We start from the raw sequence: 20,230 nt of genomic DNA on the forward strand, positions 1-20,230 counted from the left end.
CCAGGGGGCCAGCAGCAAAGGCTGTCCTTGAATCACGTGTGGGGCTGGCTTTCTGGATGGATGGGAAAGCGGTTACATAGCCGCTCAGCCGGCTGGCACCTCCCCCTGCCTGGGAGGCGGCGGGCAGGGCGTCTGGGCAGCCGAGCTGAGTGCCTCCCGGGTGGGCGGGAGCCGGACGGGGCTGCCTTCTCTTTTCAGGGGCGCCAGCAGCATCCCTGTACGGCACGCTCCACTCCCGGGGCACGTGGGCTCCTTTTCAAGAAGCCCCATCTGTGGGCATATGAGAGAGTCAAGCAGCTTCAAACGGAAAACCGCTAGGTAATGTGAGGGGGACATGGCTCCAGGTCACACGGGGTTGGGGTTTCGGGGAAATAGAACTAGGAGTGAAACCTGCCAATCGGGAAACCTCTCCCCAGAGGTAGAGGGGAGAGAAAAGAGTCTCACTACCGAATGAGCGTAAAGCAGAATGTGACGTGCGCCACAGGTCATCTGCTGAGAGACGTGATCACACCTCTTCCAGAGCCAAGAAGACACACCCGTTGACCACACGTGTTCTAGGTGAACAGCTGTTGGTCCTCAAGTCGCAGGGCTTGACAGCACCATTGTCACATACAGTTCATCCTAAACCCGCCTGGTCATGGGGGTGACCGTCTGTGTGAGCTAACAGGCTTTATCCAAAGGAAATGTAAGCCTCTCACATCTCTGTGACAGCAGGTAGTTTGGGGTCGGGTTCCTGCTCCCGCAGGGGCTGGGAGAGGGGCACCATCTCCTTCATGACTGCATTTCAGGGAGAGATGGCCCCCAGCCCCCCGAGAAACACAGGCCTGGGCCGGAAGCTGGCGCAAGGCTTATTTAGCTTTTAAGGAGATGTATTTTCCTCTCAAAGGGAGGCGCTATCAAAAGCTCTCTAAAATAAACACTTGAAGAAAATGGGAGGGGACTCTGTCCCTTTTTGCACCAGGAAAAATTATTTTTTTCTTTTTCAATGTCTATTTACCCATATAGGGGCCAGCAGGGAGGTGTCCAGCCAGCCCTGCCGTAGCACCCACGGGCCTGCGCTGAGCGCACGGGGGCGCCCAGGGCATGGGGGGGTCCTGGCTCCGGGCCCCAGCCTGCCACTTCTAGCCGGGTGTTCCCAGCCAGACGGTCCGATGCCCTGGAGCCTGGGTGCCCTGTGAGATGGCTGTGCGGACAGTCCCTTCCTCTGCAGCCGCGGCAAGGACGAGACTGCCGGGTGAGCCGCAGAGTCCAGCCGCTGGTCTCACTGCTGTGGCCGTGAGCAGGGCCTGGGACACGCTTCAGGGCAAGTGGGGCACATGGGGGCTGCAGACAGGCTGCCGCTCAGAGGGGGAGTGGACGGGGGGGCTGCCACGGCAGGTTTTGGAAACAGGGCATCCTAGGCCAGGCAGGGGCAGGCCTAGGGTGGGCAGGAGGTGGGCGGGGCCCACCACATTCCCCCTCCTGGTCACAGATGCCACCTCGCCATGCAAGAATCTGCCTCTCTGGCTTCTTGGGGCCCCGAGAGCTGAGGCCAGGGCTGCTCTGGCTGGGGCTGGGGTGGACGAAGGGGAATCAGGACCCCAGGGTGCAAGGTGGGCCTTAAGTTCCTTCCCTACTCATCCCCACTGAGGCTGGGTTCCCACACCAGCAGCGGGCAGGGGCTGGGGGACAAGCTGGTCAGGGACATAGGCCTTTCCCCAGGCCCTTCCCCCATCAGTAAACGAGGGACAATGCAGGGGCATCTCCTGGAGCTGCTGGGAGGCTCAGAAGGGGCCAGTCCATCCCAGGCGGGACCCTATAACTTCTGGGCAAATGCAGCTTCCCAGGCTCCCTACTGGAGCCCCGGTGCAGGGGGTCCAAGAACCAGACAGCCTGGCGCTGGGCGGGGGGTGCTGCAATGAGAGGGGCCTGAACTGAGGCCAAGGAGTCCTCCCACCCTGAACCCCTGATGAGCTGCTCTCTCCTGGCTGGGTGCCCATTACATGTGTCGAGTGATAGAAACAGGTGCAGACTGGTGGGCTGGGCTGTGGGGACCTGTGGGAACTCCAGGTGACCGTCGTCGGATGTGGGGGGACTGTGTGGGCAGCTCCAGGCCCCTTCAGCCCTGGGGTCACCTCAGGTAGGGGTCCTCGCCATCAGACAGGAGGCGGGGCTCTGCCTCCTGAGGTCCTTCTGGAAGCGTCCCTTTCTAATGCAGACGAATGATGAGCTGCTCAGAGGAGCCTGACTGCCAGGAGAAGGGACTGAGTGATTAAGGGTAATTTGGGCCCAAGAGAAGTGACTAATGTGCACAGACAGCCTGCAGTGCTGGCTGCCCTGCTGGCCCGGCTCTCTGTGGGCACCAGGGTCCCATCGCTGGGCTGGCCGACTCCTGTAATGTCTGTAATGCCGCCCCCTACCCGCGTGTCCTCAAGGAGCTCAGAATGAAGCCAGCCCTGCCATCCGGCCCGGCCCACCTGTCCCCGCTTTACCCTTGGCTCTCCTGCTCTGGCCACACGGTGTCGCCATCCCAGCCCCCGAGGGAGCGTGCCCCCCCCAGCCACTCTCTCTGTCTGCTCCCTGAGAGCCCACCCCGCGATTCTCACCTCCTTGTCTGTTTTCCTCATTCTCATCTGTGCGCCCCCTGCCCAGGCCCAGGGGCCTGCCCTGCTCAGCACTGGGTCCCCAAACAGCCCGGGCCTGGCAGTCGGGAGGGGCCAAGGTAAATCTGTCCACGGGAATCTCCAGCCGCTCGGTGGGCTCTGGGGGAGTGTAGTCAGGGCTGCCCCCTTGCTGCCTCCTCCAAGCAGCCTCGCTGGATTAGAGCTACCATGGGCCTGGGGGGGTGGGGGAGGGCAACGTGATGGTTTCTCGGCACCCCCTCCCTGTTCCTGCTGAGGCACCAAGGGTGGCGCAGGTGGTTTTGAAATGAGGTTTTCACATCTCCATCAGGCCTCAGACGACCCCGGGTGGCAGAAGCTGTAATCTGTGCGCTCACTCGTTGTCCAGGAACAGCACATTTGGAGGAACAGGGGACAGTGAGGTGACCCTTGGTGTGGGGCAGGTGGACTGATGAGGGCGGAGCAGCTGCCGGGGGGCTGTGGGCCTGCGGCCAGAGGCGGGGTGGGGAGAGAGCGTCCCGGTGGAGGGAGGGCCAGGCCGGAGCTGGGAGACCCGAGTGTCCTCCGCCTTGCTGCAGACCCCAGGTGACATGGGCAGAGACCCACTGAGCCTCAGTTTCCTCATCAGTTAAAGGAACCACCCCCCTCCCTGTGGAACGGACACGGAAACCAAGGTATGGAGGGGCCCAGCGACTCCTGCAAGGTCGTACAACCTGAGAGGGCAGCCGGGTACTTCGTGTCCCTTCCCTGCCTTCCCCCGCTTCCTGTCCCCCTTTCCTGTCCCTGCCCTCATTGCTGTCCCCTCAGCCTCACCTGGGCTGCATCCAGTGACAGCCCGATAAGGAAAGGGGGGAGGGGTATAAAGGGCTCCCCGTCCCAACCCCCCAAGACACCCCCGAAGGGCCATCCCCGTCTCTGGGCTCCCATGGGGTCAGCTGAGGCCTGTTGGGACATGGCATGTCCTCTGCTTGGACACTCGGGGAACTGTCACCTGCACAGGAAAATTTGCTTTTGGAAACATCGGAATGTCAGAAATTTATTTTAACTTTGTGTCTAAAAAATGGCTTTTTGGGCGCACACAAAGGAAGGGGGGAGCGCTGTGTGCACTGACACGGCTGCAGCCGCGTGTGTATCTGTGCACGTGCACGTGTGTCCACGCGAGTGTGTGCACATACGTGTATTATGTATGTGTCTGTATGTGCATGCCTGTACGTGCATGTGCAGTGCATTGTGCGTGCATATGTGTGTGTGCACGCGCATGCACGTATGTGTATGTGTGAGTGCGTGTGCAGTGCGTGTGTGCGCGCGCGTGGTGCACGTGGCAGCGTGTACTCCACTCAAGGACTGGCGCTTTTGTCGGCAGCGGCTGGCAGTGCCCGCAGCCCCGGGGGGTGTTGCGCTCGCCCATCTGAAGCCTGATTACCTCCAGGTGGCACTAAGCAGAGACTTCACTCTGTACTTTGTCCTCTTCCATGTTATTTCAGTTTTTCACGAGAGAATGAATTGCTTTTACCATAAAAGATAAAGGTTTTGCATCTTGAAAGTTAATGTGCGCACAGCAGGCTAGACAGGTGGGGGCTCCGGGTGGGGGGACTGGGTCCAGCCCAGCCCACCTCTCAGGCCTCACTCCCGCTCCATCCGGGTCCAATTCTCTCCCTGGAGGCTGAGCTCACGTTCCTTGAGGAGTGAAGAGGTGGGTAGGTAGCCATGTAGGCGAGCCGGGAGTTCTGGAGCTGTGGCCGCGCTGGAGCCCCGTGCGGGTGCCGGGAGCTGGCTGGGCGCGCGCTCCCGCTTCCTCCGGGGTGGGGGGGGGGCGGTCCTTGGCTGTGGCAGGCGACTCCCTCGAAGTCTCCTCATAGCTTCTTCGCTGGGGGTCCCCGGGGGTTCCGAGAGCGGGACGGGGGAGGGTGGGATTGGGGGCCCAGATGGTCAGGAGGGCAGCGTCCACATTAGCCACCCCCACCTCCAAGCTGGACCGCGGGCTGAGAACTGCCAACCTCAGAGGGAGGAATGAGGCCCGGGGGCGGGAGGCCAGTGCAGACGGGGCGTGTGTGCGAGCACGTGTGTGCATGGTGCGGGTGCACGCGTGTGTGCTGGGGGGTCCCTCCCGGGTGGGGCGGCCGCCGCTCGCGGCCCCTGGTTCTGAATCTCCGCCTTCCCCAGCTGGCTCCCGGCCTTCCCCTTGTCCCCTTCTCTCCTTCCTCAGTTCAGCCTGGGTGGGGTTTCCGTGGTGTTCTGGTAAAAATTGGAATTCAAATCATAATTGTGGGAAGCAGTGGGGGGCAAGTGGGAGGCAGGAAGGGGTGGGGAGGGAGGTTGGGGGGAGGAGTTGGATGGGGCGCAGCCACCCCTGTACTCAGGCCCCTGCAGCCAGCCACTGGCTGGTTTTTTTCTTTCTTCAAATGTATTTTAAAATGTATGGAATTCTCTCCCAAGCCCTCCTCCTGTTGCCTAGCGACAGCGACGGGGCCAGAGGTGCCTTCCCGTAAGAGAGTGGATTCCTCTCTGGTCCCTGTGCTGGAACAGGGACCGGAGCTCAGCAAGCCTGCAGGAGGTGGGGAGGGGCTCGTCCAGAGCTCTGGCCCCATGGGACTGTGGCATTGAGGTGCAGCTAGGGTTTGGGACTGCCTGCCATTGTCCCCAAATGTCTCTCTCCATGACTGGCCTGAAATTCACTGTTGGAGCTTCATTCCTTTGGCTATACTTGTAAAATGTCAGTGCACCTACTGGAGCTTGCCAGCGAATCCTTTACACCTCAGAGTCAGTGGGAGTTCTGAGACTTCCCTGCTGATGGGGCGGGTGAGTCAAAAGCACAGAGCCCTTGAGCAGCGCTGCGCCAGTCAGAATGGGCAGGTGGCAGGCGAGTGAATGAATGAAGGGGGGCAAGGGGAAGATGGCCGGGGAGACTCGGGGGGGAGGACAGAGGGCCTGCGATCTGGAAAGATGCTTTCCTTCTCGTCCCCCAGGCTGGGGGCCTCCGGGGATCCTGCTGCGGTGAGATGAAGGCAGAACAGGGGAAGAGAAAAGGGGAAGAGGGGGACACCCCGCTGCAGAAGGCCCCCCTGCTGCCGGGAGGCTCCAGACAGGGCGGCTGTGTCTGAAGACAGGCTGAGTGCCCCCCACCCCGTCCTGGCTCCCCACCTGCCGGCCCCCAGGGAGGAGCTGCTTTGTTCCCTCGGTCCCCTGAGCTGGTCGGAAGGGCCGTGGAGACCAGGGGCGAACAGTCACAGGACCCCACACCGCGCTTCGTTGGGCCTCGCCTGCGCCCAGGCCACAGATCGGGACACCGAGGGGCAGGGCGTCGCCACACAGCCACCGAGGACCCAGGTCTCCCGACTGCGGGCTCTCGGAGACCAAGCGCGTGTGTTTTCAGTAGAAGGGCCCAGGCGGGGGCCCAGGCGGCCCAGGGGGCCGCATCAGGGACCTTCTCATGCGTGAGCGGGTGAGCCAGCGGCTGCAGCCGGCCCGCCGGCCCTTCTGCGTGGGAGTGCGCCCCGGGTCCACAGCCTCCCCTACTCCTTTACTGAGGGGGGCGGGGGAACGTCCCTGTCACCGCAGGACGTGGGGGGCGGGGGGTCAGCGCACAGCACAGGGTTCCGCCATCACCGTGCCCAGCCGCGCGGGCGCTTGGCTCAGCAGACACGTGTGGCACGCAGAGCTGGCCTCTGGGGCTCCCCGGTGACGGGCCGGGAGCCGGCGCGGCCGGGAGGGGCGTCTGGCAGGGCAGCGTGAAGCGGGCAGACGGTCAAGTGGACTCGGGCTCAGCGGCAGACCCTGCCCGTCGGCCCCCAGCAGCGTCTGGGCGGTGGGCATCTCATCCCGCGTCCACCCTGCCCCCACCTCAGGGGACTGTCCCTTCGGTCCGTTCTGGGCTGGGTCCTCCAGGGCCATGACATCCAGCCCCGGCCAACAGGGTGCACGACCACGCCCGCTTCTCAGATGGGGAACCCGGGGCTCGGGGGGGATCGTGGTGTGTCTGGGGCCCAGGGAGGCCAGGGAGGGTCTGAGGACCTGTCACAAGAATCCAGGTCCTCCTTCGGAAGCCGATGCCTGAGCCCAGACTCGGTCTTTGCTGATCCCTGATGCCTACTCGCTGAGGAGGGCTGGGGGCTGCGCTGCCCTCGGGCCCATCTGCTGGACTCCCGTGCCCCCTGCCCAGAGCAGATGCCCGTGTGGGAGCTCCGGGCTGGCCTTGTCCCCTGCACCGGTGGCCGCTGGGTCACGGGAGGGCTGCCTGGCCCGGGGACTAGCTGTGGGCCTGCCCCCAGGCCTGTTCTTGGTGAACAGCTTGGGGGAGGATTTTGTGGGGCTCAAGTATATGATACCCCGATTCATAGCAGAGCCCAGATCTGAAGTGGCCGCGGATACATCCGACTCGTCGTTTTGGACGACGGGAGACTGAGTCCCGGCTTACTGCAGACCAGGAGCAGGTCTCCTGATCCCGAGTCAGTGCCGCCCCGGCAGCCGCTCTGCCTGCCTGTCTGTCTGTCTGTCTGACTGTCTCCCTTCTGGGCAGATGTGTTCCCAGGCCCAGGGAGGACCTGCTTTAAGAGGCCTGCGCTTCACTTCTGGGCCCCTGGCCACCCGTGGTCCCGGCTGGTCCAGGGCAGCTCCCCTGGGACCCGCCTTCCCCTGGCTCAGGGCACCTTCCTGGGGCCGGGCCATCCTGTCTGGAGACGGGATCCCAGAGTCCAGGGAGGCGCCTGCCTTTCTGGGCGCCTGCGCTGGGGCCAGGCCTGCCTGCTGGCCGTGACAAACAAGGCTGGGCCTCCGCCTGGCCGCCGGCCAGAGGGCTGCCTGTACCCAGGGCTCCTCCTCCTCCCCTGTGGCTCAGACCCCAGGGCTGGCGTCTGTCAGAGACCCGGCGGACCCCCCCTCTGCCTTGGGGCGTCCACCCTGAAGCAGCTGGGAGCTGGGCTGCAGGAGCTCGGCTGGACAGCGGGAGTGAGAGCGTGTGAGGACGTCTCTATCCTGGGAGCCCACTGACCTGGCCTTGTGTCCGCAGAGCCAGGATGGAGAACTGAGAGGCTGAGCTGCCCCGTGGTGTCCCTGCAGAGCTTTGCCACCTTGGCCTGGGGAGGACAGGCAGGGGGCAGGGGCTGCCAGGGCTGGGCGACGTCAGGCCGATCCCTTCATTGACCTCTTGTGACATCAAAGCTTCCTGGGATTCGCCCTTGGAAAGGTGGTGGGTCGCATGCTTGCTGCACAAGGGGCTGACCCGGTCCTGAGCTGCCCGGAGGCCCTCTCGGCGGTGCCAGGACAGCAGTGGTCCTGCCAGCTGGGCTCCTCCCAGAGCCAGTTCTCGGGGTCACCGCCCTCCGGCCCCAACCTACTCCCTGCATGTCTTTCTCCCTCAACATCCATTAGTCCGAGAACAAAAAAGACCGCCTTTCACCCAACGCTAACTTCTCCTCATTAAAGGCCCTTTTTGGATCTGGGAGAGGATCAGTCTCTCTATCTGGCTTTCAAAGAGGAGGGGCGCCGTGGGGAGGGTGAGAGAGGAGAAGCTGAAAAGAAATGGAGCCTCTGGGTGTGGGTGCCGGGTCCTGGGCCTCGGTTGCCGCGGAGCGGGCCCAGGGCCGACCCCCGTCCAGCTCCCAGGCGCTGGGTGGACAGGCATGGAGGCCGAGTGGCAGCCCCTCCGTGACCCCTCCCGGGCCCCCACCTGGCCCCACCCGGGCCTAGTACAGCGTCTCCCGGGTGACATTGCTGGAGAAGGTGTGGCTGCCGGACACGCTGCTGGCCTTCCTCGAGAAGGCCGGCCTCCTCCTCCTGTGCCCCCACAGGGGACAGAGGCAGGCCAGCGTGGACAGGAAGATCTGGCGGAAGTTGGCGGAGACGAGGTTGTACAGGACGGGGTTGATGGTGGAGCTGACGTAGAAGAGGGCGTTGGTCAGCATGTAGAAGTAGTGGTAGAAGTCATACAGGAACCTGGGGTGGGAGAGGACGCTCAGGCTGGCGGGCCAGACACAGGCCGCACGGGGCAGCCCGTGGCTGACGCAGGGGCCTGGGACAGTCATTGCAGACTACTTGGACATCTTTTGAAGTGGGGATATTTCATAATAAATTCCAGGGCTCTGGTTTCTCTTGAGAGGTCGGAAGTTCCGAGCACACTCCCGCCTGGCACCGGTCAGCTGAACTGCCGAGCTGAGCTGCGGCCGCCTGCCCGAGGCCAGCTGTGCAGTCCCCCTTGGCCGCAGTCTCCACCTCTCCCTGCAGCCCAGCTGGCCCGCCCTTCCTTGTGCAGAATCCCAGCCCCACCCCAGGGCTGCAGGTCGTGGCCGGGTCCTGGTCTCAACAGAACAGCCAGGCCAGGAAGCCCCTCCACACCCCCCAGACAGCTGTGCCCCTCACCTCGACTTGCTTGCCTCTGTGCACAGGGATCTCACTCCCTCATCTGGCAGTTCACTTCACCACCAGGGAGCCCTGAGTTTCAGAAACCCTTGACTTTGGGTTGTGTTCCACACCCTGTACCTTCGCCTCATCCCTTCTAGATTTTCCCTCCCTAGTGGCTCCCCGTCACTTGGAAGGGCCCACAACCCTGGGACCTGGCAGCCCCACTATGCAGGGGAGGCTCACGCAGTGGGGCCGAGGTTACCATCGCGGGGAGGCCAGCTGGCGAGGCCGGCGTCCGTACGTCGCGGTGCGGGGGTGATGCTCTCGGAGTCCCAGGGCTCCTCCTGGCGGCTCCTCCAGGCTGGGGGTGGCCTGGCGGCTCCTCCAGGGGCTGGGGGTGTCTGGGGGCCCCGACAGCCGCCATCGCTCCTCCCACAGCCAGCAGCACCAGCCCTACCTGTCGCTCTCCAGACGCCCTCAAACCTGTCTCGTACTGACTGTCTTAGGACTTGCTTTCCTTTTATGAAGCAGCTTCCGGGGTGTCTGTCCCTCTATGGCCTCTGCCTTCCCTGCCCTATCGCGGCCACACCTGAGGTCCTGTTGGGGGATGCTGACGCCCCCCGCCCACCCTGAGCTGCCCCTCTCAGCGCCCTCAACCCCTACACCCAACTGTTTTGGGGAGCACGCCCCCAGCGCAAGCCTCACCCCCTCGGCCCCAGCCTCCCGTACTCACGGGGTCCACTGCTCATCCGCAATGTAGCAGAACATGAGGCGTCGCACGTGGTAGGGCAGCCAGCAGACCACGAAGGCGATGACCACGGCACCTGAGACACGGAGAGGGATACGGGCCTCAGGGAGGCGGGGGGAGACGTCCCGTGTTAGTTGACTGAAGCAGCTAATAGTGTTAAGATGACAGTGCTGCCCAAAGTGAGCTAGAGATCCAGTGGAATTTCTATGGAAATCCTGAGGACATTTTTTGCAGAAATAGAAGAATTCATTGGGAATCTCAAGGGATGCTGGACAGCCAAGACAATCTCGAGAAAGAAAAACAAAGCTGGAGGACTCACCCTTCCTGACTTCAAAACCTACCACAAAGCTACAGTCATCCAAACAGAGTAGTAATGGCATGAGGACAGATGTGTAGACCCATGGACTAGAACAGAGGAACCAGAAATAAGCCCTCCCATATATGGTCAAATGACCTTCTACAGGGTGCCAAGATCAAAGGGAAAAAAGGCTGTTTTTCAACAAATGTTCTGGGAAAACTGGATCCCACATGCAAAAGAATGAAGCTGTCCCCTTACCTCACACCATCTGCAAAAACTAACTCAAAATGGATCAAAGATCTAAACATAAAAGCTAAGGTATAAAATTCTTAGAAGAAAATATAGGACAAAAATTTCACAACATTGAATTTGAAAAGACAACAAGGGAAAAAATAAATAATTTGGACTATATAAAAATAAATAACTGTGCATTAAAGGTCACAATTTACAGAGTGAAAAGGCAACCTACAGAATGGGAGAAAATATTTGCATCACATATCTGATAAGGGATTAATATCCTGAAAACTCAACAACAAAAATCAAACAACCCAATACAAAAGCAGGTAGAGGGGGCTTCCCTGGTGGCGCAGTGGTTGAGAGTCCACCTGCCGATGCAGGGGACGTAGGTCTGTGCCCCGGTCCGGGAGGATCCCACATGCCGCGGAGCGGCTGGGCCCGTGAGCCACGGCTGCTGAGCCTGCGCATCCGGAGCCTGTGCTCTGCAACGGGAGAGGCCACAGCAGTGAGAGGCCCGCGTACCACCAAAAAAAAAAAAAAAAAAAAAAAAAAAAAAAAAAAAAAAGAAGGCAGGCAGAGGATTTGAATAGACATTTCTCTGAAGAAGAGATACCAATGGCCAATAAGCACAAGAAAAGATGCTTAACATCACTGATCACTAGGGGAATGCAAATCAAAACTACAATAGAGGGGCTTCCCTGGTGGCTCAGTGGTTGAGAATCCGCCTGCCAATGCAGGGGACACGGGTTCGAGCCCTGGTCCGGGAAGATCCCACATGCTGCGGAGCAACTAAGCCTGTGAGCCACAGCTGCTGAGCCTGTGCTCTAGAGCCTGTGTGCCACAACTACTGAAGCCCACGTGCCTAGAGCCCGTGCTCCACAACAAGAGAAGCCATCGCAACGAGAAGCCCGCGCACCGCAATGAAGAGCAGCCCCCGCTCGCCGCAACTAGAGGAAGCCCGCGCGCAGCAATGAAGACCCAACGCAGCCAAAAATAAATAAATAAAATAAATCTATTAAAAAAACCACTACAATAGGATACCACCTCATACCCAATAGGATAGCTACTATAAAAGAAAAACACAGATAAGAGTAATTTGGGGGAGGATATGGAGAAACTGGAACATTTGTACGCTGTCGGTGGGAATGTAAAATGGTGCAGCCACTTTAGAAAACAGTTTGGCTGTTCAAAAATATTTTTTAATTCAATAAATTAAAATTCTACTCGTGGGTTTATGCCCCCAAAGAACTGGAAACAGGAGCTCAAACGGATACCAGTAGCTCATAGCAGCACTACTATTCAGAGTAGCTGAAATCAATGGATGACAGATAAACAAAATGTGGTCCATCCGTGCGACAGAATATTCTTCAGCCCTAAAAAGGAAGGACATTCTGACACAGGCTACAACATAGATGAACCTTGAGGGCATTTTGACCGGTGAGATAAGCCAGACACAGAAAGACAAATATTGTGTGATTCCACTTATCTGAGGCCCCTGGAGGAGTCAAATTCACAGAGGCAGAAAGTAGAAGGCGGCTGTCAGGGGCTGGGGGAGGGAGTGGGGACTCGGTGTTTAACGGGAAGAGTTTCAGTCTTACAAGGAGGGAGGGTTGGGGGCGATGGCCGCCCAGGCATCTGCACTGCTGCTCAACTGTGTGCTTAGAAATGGCCAAGATGGTACATTTTGTGCTCTGTATATTTTACCACAATGAAAAAGAAAGCACCCAAGCACTTGGGAAAACTTCAGGCCAAATGTGCTGTCCCGGGGCAGAGAGACGGGTGCTCCCCGAGATGTGCTCCTCTTCTTGGGGACATGTGGGGATCTGTGGGAGGTCCTGGGTTTGGGGCCCCCGCTCCAGGGCTGCTGCCCTGACCCCATGGGCCCAGGAGATCCACCCTGGGGGGCTTGCGGAGACCCTGGGCTGGGGAGGTCCCAACGAAGGCACTGCCTGCTGGCAGCAGGGGTTGGCACCGGGCTGTTCCAGAAAGCCTGCCCGCCTGCCCGCACGCAGCAGAAGCAAACGCTGCGGCCCCGCCCACCGGACGCTGCCTGTTGGTCACCTGATGCGTGGCTGCGGGGAGCTGAGCCGGCCCAGGTGCAAAGCACGCCGGAGTCACTCTCCCGTCAATCCCATGATGTGGACGGATGCAGACATGATGCTGTTTTGGAAATACTGGAGTCATAAATGATCCAAATGAACTTTACCTGTTTTCTTTTGACTGTTTAAAAAGGTGGTTACTGGACCATTTAACATCCCACGTGGGGCCTGCATCACGTTCCTTTCGGACAGAGCTGCGGGGACCTTTTCCCTCCGAGACCAGTGGCTGCAGAAGGTGAGGGGCAGGCAGCCCGGGGCAGGGGGGAGATGGGGCGTGGGTCCTGGGGTGGTGGGAAGCACAGGGTAGGTGCTCTGGGGGACCAGGGGGGCCGGGGCTACCTCAGGAGAGCAGGGAGGGGGTGGGTTGTTTTGAGGACCCCTCCTCCTGATGCCCCTGCGGGCCCAGGCCAGGCCCGGGGACGCAAAGAGGGAGGATGGACCCTCACCACCCACAGAAACGTAGGGTCCGCCCCACACGATCCCTCAGGCCTCCAGGATCCCCTACGAGAATCTGTGCAGAGGGACCGCACCTCCGGCCTCTCCAGCTGGCACCCGGCTGCCCGCCACGCGCAGGGACCCCAACTCTGCGGCCCTGGCTTTGCGAGCAAACTGTCCGACTCAGAGCCGGTGCCGGGAGGCTTGCTGAATCGGCGGATGGATGGACGGGTGGACGAGTGAGGGAGCGAAGAGAAGCCCCGAGCCCAGGGGGGGCCCGACGCGCTCCGTTCCCCGGGTCTCTAGACCTTCTGTTTGCGGTAGCGAGCTCGCTGCTTGGCTGGCCCCTGGTGGCCGCCCACCGCCCGCCCCTCGCAGGGCCCAGCGGTTACGTACGTAAGACCCGGACGCCGTGGCGCAGGGCCTGGACCCGGCCGGGCTCGACGGACATGCTGAACGAGCTCTGCTGGTCCCCAGCTGTGCACGTGCGGCCCTGCTCGGCTGCCTGGCGGACCATCGCGGTCAGCTTGTTGGCAATGACGGTGTTCAGGACGGAAATGACCACCATGGGGAACACGAAGGACGTGAAGGTGCTGATCTGCGAGGGATGAGACGGGCGGCCCGTGAGAGCGGGGCCGGGGACGCGCCCTGGAGCCGCCCGCCCACTGGCCCGGGCTTAGGCGTTGGCGCATGCGCGGTGTTCGGTCTGTCCGTCCCCAGACCGACGCTCCGCCCGCTCCCGCACCCCTGGCTCGGGGGGGGCGTCTGCGGACTCCCCGTCAGCTTGGGGAGCCCCCAGCCTGTGCACAGCGTGGAGTAAAACCCTGGGGCATATCCCGGCTGCGGTGAGGGGCCGGGGCTCTGCGTCCCCAGGTCTGCACAAGGAAGCGGTCCCTCCTGACTCCTCTCCAGGATGGCTCAGCCAGCGTCCCTCGTCCTGCGCACGGACAGTTCACGTTAGGACACGGAGGGAAGACCCACCGCCGCCCCACTGCCTCTCAGCGCGCTGCAAAGCGCTTCTCGTTGGCACCTCCACCTTCCCCGTTTCCCTGCCTCTGGGGAAACCGAGTGTCCGGGTGCCGAGGGGCTTTGCCAAAGCACCAGCTCAGAAGTGGCTGCACCTGGACTTGAGCTGGAGCCCAGCCCCTGGGCGACACCAGGCTGAGACCCGCCTCCACGGGCACCTGCTCAGCCCGAGCAGCTGTGGCCTCCCCGAGCTGCCGCGGCCGTTCCAGACAAGCACGCACACCCGCCGGTGGACGCGTGTGGCCCCGACCAGCGAGGCGGAGCGGGCCTCCCACCGAGCTGGTCCTGAATCCGCGTCGCCTCCCAGGGCCCCGGAGTAAGAGCCTCTGGTGTAAAACCGCGTTTGGCGCCGTCTTTTGAGTATGCGGGTCCTCACGTCACGTTCCGACGCCTGAGCTTCTAAGTGTGAGCTCGCGAGCCCTTGTGAGGGGCTGGTGCCTCTTCTCCATCCCCCCTACCCAACCGCCGCGGCCCTTAATGCTCACGTGAACGTCAGGGTCAAAGAGCAAACGGCTGCACCTGGAGAGACACCTGCACTGGCCCCACCTGGGTCCCGGGGTCTGCACGGGGGTGCCCCGGGCCCCAGGCTGCCCCCTCCATCTCCTCGCTCGGGTTTGCCCACAGCCCTGAGAGCAGAGCCGAGGGTCCCGCGTGGAGGTCTCCTCGCTGGTAGACAAGGACTGTCTCAGCAGGGTAAGGACCTTCCGGCTCTGTCCTGCTAATGCAGCAGCGGCCAGCAGGAAGCCAAAGGTGCTGGAGGCTCTAGAACGTCGATGGGTTCGCCTCCTGGGCCTCCTGGATGTCAGGCTCCGTCCCGAGCAGGGCAGCTCACACGGCCCTCTCTTCGGGGCATTGGCCGATGCCTGCGCAGGTCCTGCCTGCCCCACGGCGCTCCGGGTCCCGCTTGGGAGGCCCTAGGCATCCAGGAGATGGCGGCTGAGGTCACCTCTGGCTCCTTTTGAAAAAGACTCCCCTAAACTAGAGGACAAACACGTCGGCAGGCGGCCTTTCCACACTTGCCAGCCCTGCGCCCGTCACTAGTCACCCGCTGGGTGCTTGGGAGTGGACTCCCCCGGGCATCCTTCCCTCCTGCATCCACTGAGCTCAAGTGGCGGTCTGGAGGTCCTCCCGCGGGACGAGGGGCTGGTGCGGCTGAGGGGCAGCTCTGGGCGGGGGGCTGGGCGGGGGTGCGGGGGGGGAGGCCGGGCCTGGGTCCAGGAGACAAACCAATTCCCGTGAGTCACCACAGCCGGGCATAATTTAAACAAAACAAATGTATTCAACACAGATTTTAAATGTCAAAACATTTGAAATACCATATACTTCGATGAGCACAGACACCAAAAACCGCCACCTCTGGGGGCCATGAGCGGGGGACCAGGGCCCAGGCCCCCAGCGGATCCCCCAGTTGGGAGAACTCCAGGCCCTGATCCTGAGGCTCTGGAGTGGGGAGAGGGGCCCTGGCACTGCAGGCCCCCCCGACAGAGGCCTGGGGACGAGGCTCGGGCCGGTGTGGGCTTCCGGAGGGGTGTGTCTTCCCTCGGCCTCCCCCGCCCCTCCAGCCTGGAGACTGAGACTGACCCTGGATCGTGGGGTACCAGGGCAATGCCTGGCTCTCGGGGTCTGCCTTCTCTTGCCGAGGCTCAGAGCACGGAGGGGAGCTCAGCCTGTACCCCTTTCCTGCACTCCAGCCCCAACTTCTGGGAACAGGGGAGCAGCCCGCTCCCGGCAACAAGCGAAGAGAAGGGAGTCTGCTAAGCCCTGTGCGAGACGTCCAGGAACCGCTGCAAGTGTAGCCGCAGAAAGGACAGAGGGGAAGGGGGGCAACCAGGGCCCTTCCAGACAGACACGCGGACGTGGAGGGATGCGCCTTGTCTGTGCATTTGTCCCAATAAAATGTGAGACCACCTGGGGATAGACAGCCTGACTCTAAAATTCAAATGGAAAAAAAGATAATCTAAGAGTAGCCAGGAAAGTTCTGGAAGGGAAGGTGACAGGTCAGTAGGGGACGGGAGGCCTCACCCACTATGGGAGGGCGCTAAAGAGATCCTATGAGAATAGTTTGGCGCGAATAAATCAGGGGAGCAGGAACGAGGCCAGGAGGCAAACGTGGCATGTGGTAAAGGCAGCGCCTGAGCCAGCCGGAGGAGGTGGGTGACGGGCTGCAGGCCGGGGGCTGGACGCTCAGGGCCAGCTGCTTCCACTGTCCCTTCCCAGCACCTCCGTCCGCTTCCCTGGAAACACCCACCCCGCTCCATTCCTGGCCAGTGGGCACATTCCAAAAGGCCCGGGTGAGTCCTCATTGGACACACACAGGCCGCAGGTTCACCTCTCCACCAATCACGTTTGTGCTGGGAGAACCAGGCCTGCTGTTCAGAAGAGAGACCCCACCTTTGTGGGGGTCCTGCTGAGCAGGCCACTGCTTTGGTGCCCATGGGTTCCGTTCTCCCACCTTGTGCGGGAGGCCTGCCTAAGAATGGGGCCTCACGGGTGAAAGGAGAGCATCCTGGAGGGCCTGGTCTCTGCTCTCCAGCATTTGTGATTTTGTGAGGGACAGAGAGTGAAATGGTTAAGCGATTAAAAGAAAGTGGAGCAGGACGCAGGTCTGTCTGGGAGGAAGGGCCGCCCCCGACCTGCCTGCAAACAGGGCCGGGGCGCCAATGGGATGCACGTAGCCAGGCCCGCGGTCGGGGGGTCCTCACGCCTCCACCTCCTCCTTCAAGGCTGTCGTCCCGTCTACCCTTCCTCTGAGGGGCAACAGCTTGTCGTGTACCGGCCTGTTTCTCTCTGATTGATCCCACTGTGTTTCGGTAAAGAGCCAACAGCCCCTGGACTCCCGAGCTTCATGGCTCAACACCAGCCTGCGGTGAGTGGGAAGGTGCAAAATACCGCTCAGGGGCTTCCCTGGTGGCGCAGTGGTCAAGAATCCGCCTGCCGATGCAAGGGACACGGGTTCGAGCCCTGGTCCGGGAAAATCCCACGTGCCGCGGAGCAACTAAGCCCGTGCGCCACAACTACTGAAGCCTGCGTGCCACAACTACTGAGCCTGTGCTCTAGAGCCCACGGGCCACAACCACTGAGCCCACGCACCACAACTACTGAAGCCTGCGTGCCTAGAGCCCGTGCTCCGCAGCAAGAGAAGCCCGCGCACCGCAACGAAGAGTGGCCCCCGCTCGCCGCAGCTAGAGAAAGCCCGCGCGCGGCAACAAAGACCCAACGCGGCCACCAATACATAAATAAATAAATAAAAATATCTCTCAGGGTGTTTGCAAAGCTCAGCAGCTTGTACAACAGCTTCTGAGGGGAGAGGCGGGGAGAAGGGGCTTCCTGTCAAACCCTCTGATGTGGATGGCCTCGCTGGCCTGGCAGGGGCCACCGCCAGCAGATGACCAGTCCAGCCAGGCCCAGGCTTTAGGGAGCACCTCCTCACCCAGCAGATGCGGACAGTCCCCTCCCCCTCGGCCACCACCAAGGGCAGAACGCTGATGCAAGTGACTCCAGAGTCGCTGTCTGTCACGGTCACTCAGCACAGCCTTGCTGGCAAAGCTACAACCCAGAACAAGTTCAATGGCCCACCCACTCGGGCTGGTGGGTAAGTTATGACGCGTCCACACCACGGGGTGCTGTCGACACTAAGAACGGCCAACAGGGAGGGCCAAGGTCACGGTTGGGTGAAAAGAGCAAAAGCACAGAGCAGCTGGTGCCTCTGTAAAGTAAGGAGCCGGTCTCTACGCCCAGGATGGCTCCCCGGAGAGGAGCCTCACAGAGGCCGACCCAGAGGCCGACTCAGGGCAAGGGCGGGGAGCTGGGGGGCTCCGGGCACGCCCGCTTGACCTTAGAGCACCTGAGTGGAAGGAACGTGTGTCCTGTGACACGTGCCCGGGCCCCTGCTCCCACAGTGGCACGAGAACAACACACCCCACCTTGCCGCCCCGGGACGGGGGTGTTGGAGGTGCAGGGGACCAGATCTCAGTGCGCCCACCCTCGCTTCATTGGCGGGACACGGGGCTGGGAGGGCAGAAACTGTCCTTTGGGGTGACACAGCCCAGAATCTCCCGGGCTGACACTGTCTGAGTAACTCTGCCTCCAACGTCCCTCATCTCACGAGCGCCCAGACCCTCCGGACGCTGCCGGGGTCCCACCCAGGAGGGCCCACGCGGCCCGCGGCAGGCGAGCGTCTGGGAAAGCAGACAGACCGGCGTCGAGGGCCCGCTGCTCCGTGGGTCAGAGCCCTGACCAGAGGCCCGAGCGTCTGAGGAGAGGCCCAGCGTGTGCCTGCAGGGGAGGGACCCCGAACCTCCCCAGGAACTGCCTGCATTGCTGAGGCACCAAGTGAGTCATCTTAGGGCCTGAAAGGCCGCCTCGGGGAGGGGAGGGGCTCCGGCCACTAGCCCCAGCCCCACGATGCCGTGCCACCCACCAGCGGGCGGCTCTAGTGCCGGATTTTGGCTCGGCATAAAGGACTTCCACTTTCTGGTCGGTACACACTCTTTAGCTAACTCTTTTTTTTTTAAAAAAAAAAAATTTATTTCATTTATTTATTTTTGGCTGCATTGGGTCTTTGTTGCCGTGCACGGGCTTTCTCTAGTTGCGGTGTGCGGGCTTCTCATCGCGGTGGCTTCTCTTGTTGCGGAGCACGGGCTCTAGGTGCGCAGGCTTCAGTAGTTGTGGCACGCGGGCTCAGTAGTTGTGGCTTGTGGGCTCAGTAGTTGTGGCTCGCGGGCTCTAGAGTGCAGGCTCAGTAGCCATGGCACACGGGCTTGGCTGCTCCGCGGCATGTGGGATCTTCCCGGACCGGGGCATGAACCCGTGTCCCCTGCATTGGCAGGCGGATTCTTAACCACCGCGCCACCAGGGAAGCCCCCCTTTAGCTAACTCTTAACAGAGCGCTTTCCACGAGCCAGACCCGCGTTCAGTGCGTGCGTGCGTCGCTCTGCGGAATACGCGCCTAGAAGCTATTGGCGCTCCCGCTTTATAGAAGAAAAAGCCCAGACGCAGTCTGACCCACAGCCCAGCGCACGCTTCCGTGTCCTGGGGCCTGTGACACGCAGAGAGCAGACAGCAGACGAACGGAGAACCCCCCGGTCGCGGGCAAGTGTCGGGGGACCTCACTTCGGGTGGATGCATGCCCCACCCCCAGCTTCCCAGAGGGGACACTTTGGGGAACTGCAAAAGTTTGAGAACAACTTCTAGTCCAAAGGCCGCGACTCCGTGGTGACCTCTCAGGACTGAACGTCTGTCCATTGCTCTCCCCTTTCTTTGATCTCCCTTCCGCTCCACGCTGGTGCCGCGCTCCTCTTGGGGTTTGGAGTTTCTGGGAGAGGACTGAGCAGAGTCAGCGGCGACTTAGAGCGGGGAGAATGCTCGCGTCTCGGGAGCCCGAGGGTTCAGCACCACGGACAGTGCCCATCGCTGTGGAGGGGCTGCCCTGGTGGGGAGGGGCACCGGGCTGGGAGGAACTGTGGGTGGGGAGGGACTGGGGAGTGGGACCCCCGAGCCAGCTGGGGGCAGGGATCAACAGGGACCCTCCGCCCTGTCCCCAGACCCCTCCGGTCCACTGACAAAGGGCAGGTGAGCAGCCTGAAACCTCTGCAAGAGGCCCCCCCACCAAGTCCCCGCTGCCCGTGCGGCCAGCAGCCCTGTACGCGGGAGTCTCTACCCTCCTGGAGCGCTGGAGACACAGAGGAGCCCTCCGCCCTGCAGCCGCATCTGGCCCGGCCCCGGCCGAGCTGCAGCGCTGGCACCAGCCGGGCTGCCAGGAGACCCTCAGTCGGATTAGGGAAAAGGCCTTCCCTCTGCGCCTGTCCCTCTACCTGTACCAGGGTCGCCGTCCTCGAGGAGAGACAGGATGGGACCCTGGCCTCAGCAGCATGCAGGGCAGGCGCTGGGGGCCTGGCCTTGGCTGCGAGTGGGTGGGGGGCTCGTTAGTCACCCTGGGTGTGGAAGCCGGGGTGGTGATTCGCGTTCCGGCCGTGCCATCCCATCTCAAAACTGCCTCGAGACCATCTGTAGACTGAAGTCCTGTTTGCCGTGTTTTCAGATGTCTGTTGGCTTTGAGAGCCAGGCCAGCGGCTTGCAGGCACCGCCAAGAGGCCTTTCTGATGTTCCGCTCAAGGCTCATCAGCGCTTCTTTTCCTCGGATGCAATTTCAGAAAACGAGGCTGTGCTGCTCAGGCTTCCTGTGACTCAGTCAATTACCTGGAGACGGGCCCAGGGCAGCCGGCTTCCTCCAAGCCCAGGAGCCACGGACTTGAACAGGGACAGGCTCTGCGTCTCTTCTGGAATGTTCCAGCACCCTCCCTTCTGGTTACCCGCAGCCTCCCCACCCCCTCCCCTCCCCACCGCAGGCCCACCAGCCTGTGCTCCACGCTCCGGCCTCCATCCTCTGAATGCGCCGTGCACGCGAGCCCACCTTGTCTAAACGTCACAAGCACTTGCTGAGCACCTGCTG

The 20,230-nt window shown here is 61.7% G+C and overlaps 1 protein-coding gene across 1 annotated transcript in view; it reads right to left on the reverse strand.

The window, feature by feature from the left end:
• Nucleotides 1-3,623: 3,623 nt before the first annotated feature.
• Nucleotides 3,624-20,230, reverse strand: part of NTSR1 (neurotensin receptor 1) — a 47,089-nt gene continuing 30,482 nt past the window's right edge. Inside the window, exons 2-4 of the mRNA XM_059036556.2 lie at nt 13,150-13,351; nt 9,670-9,760; nt 3,624-8,531 (exon numbers count right to left, since the gene is read on the reverse strand). Of these exons, the coding sequence (XP_058892539.1) occupies nt 8,282-8,531; nt 9,670-9,760; nt 13,150-13,351 (543 nt within the window). The 3' untranslated portion in view covers nt 3,624-8,281. The remainder of the gene's footprint in view (nt 8,532-9,669; nt 9,761-13,149; nt 13,352-20,230) is intronic.

This window comes from Kogia breviceps, chromosome 14 (genome assembly GCF_026419965.1).
Source record: "Kogia breviceps isolate mKogBre1 chromosome 14, mKogBre1 haplotype 1, whole genome shotgun sequence".
Lineage (NCBI taxonomy): Eukaryota > Metazoa > Chordata > Mammalia > Artiodactyla > Physeteridae > Kogia > Kogia breviceps.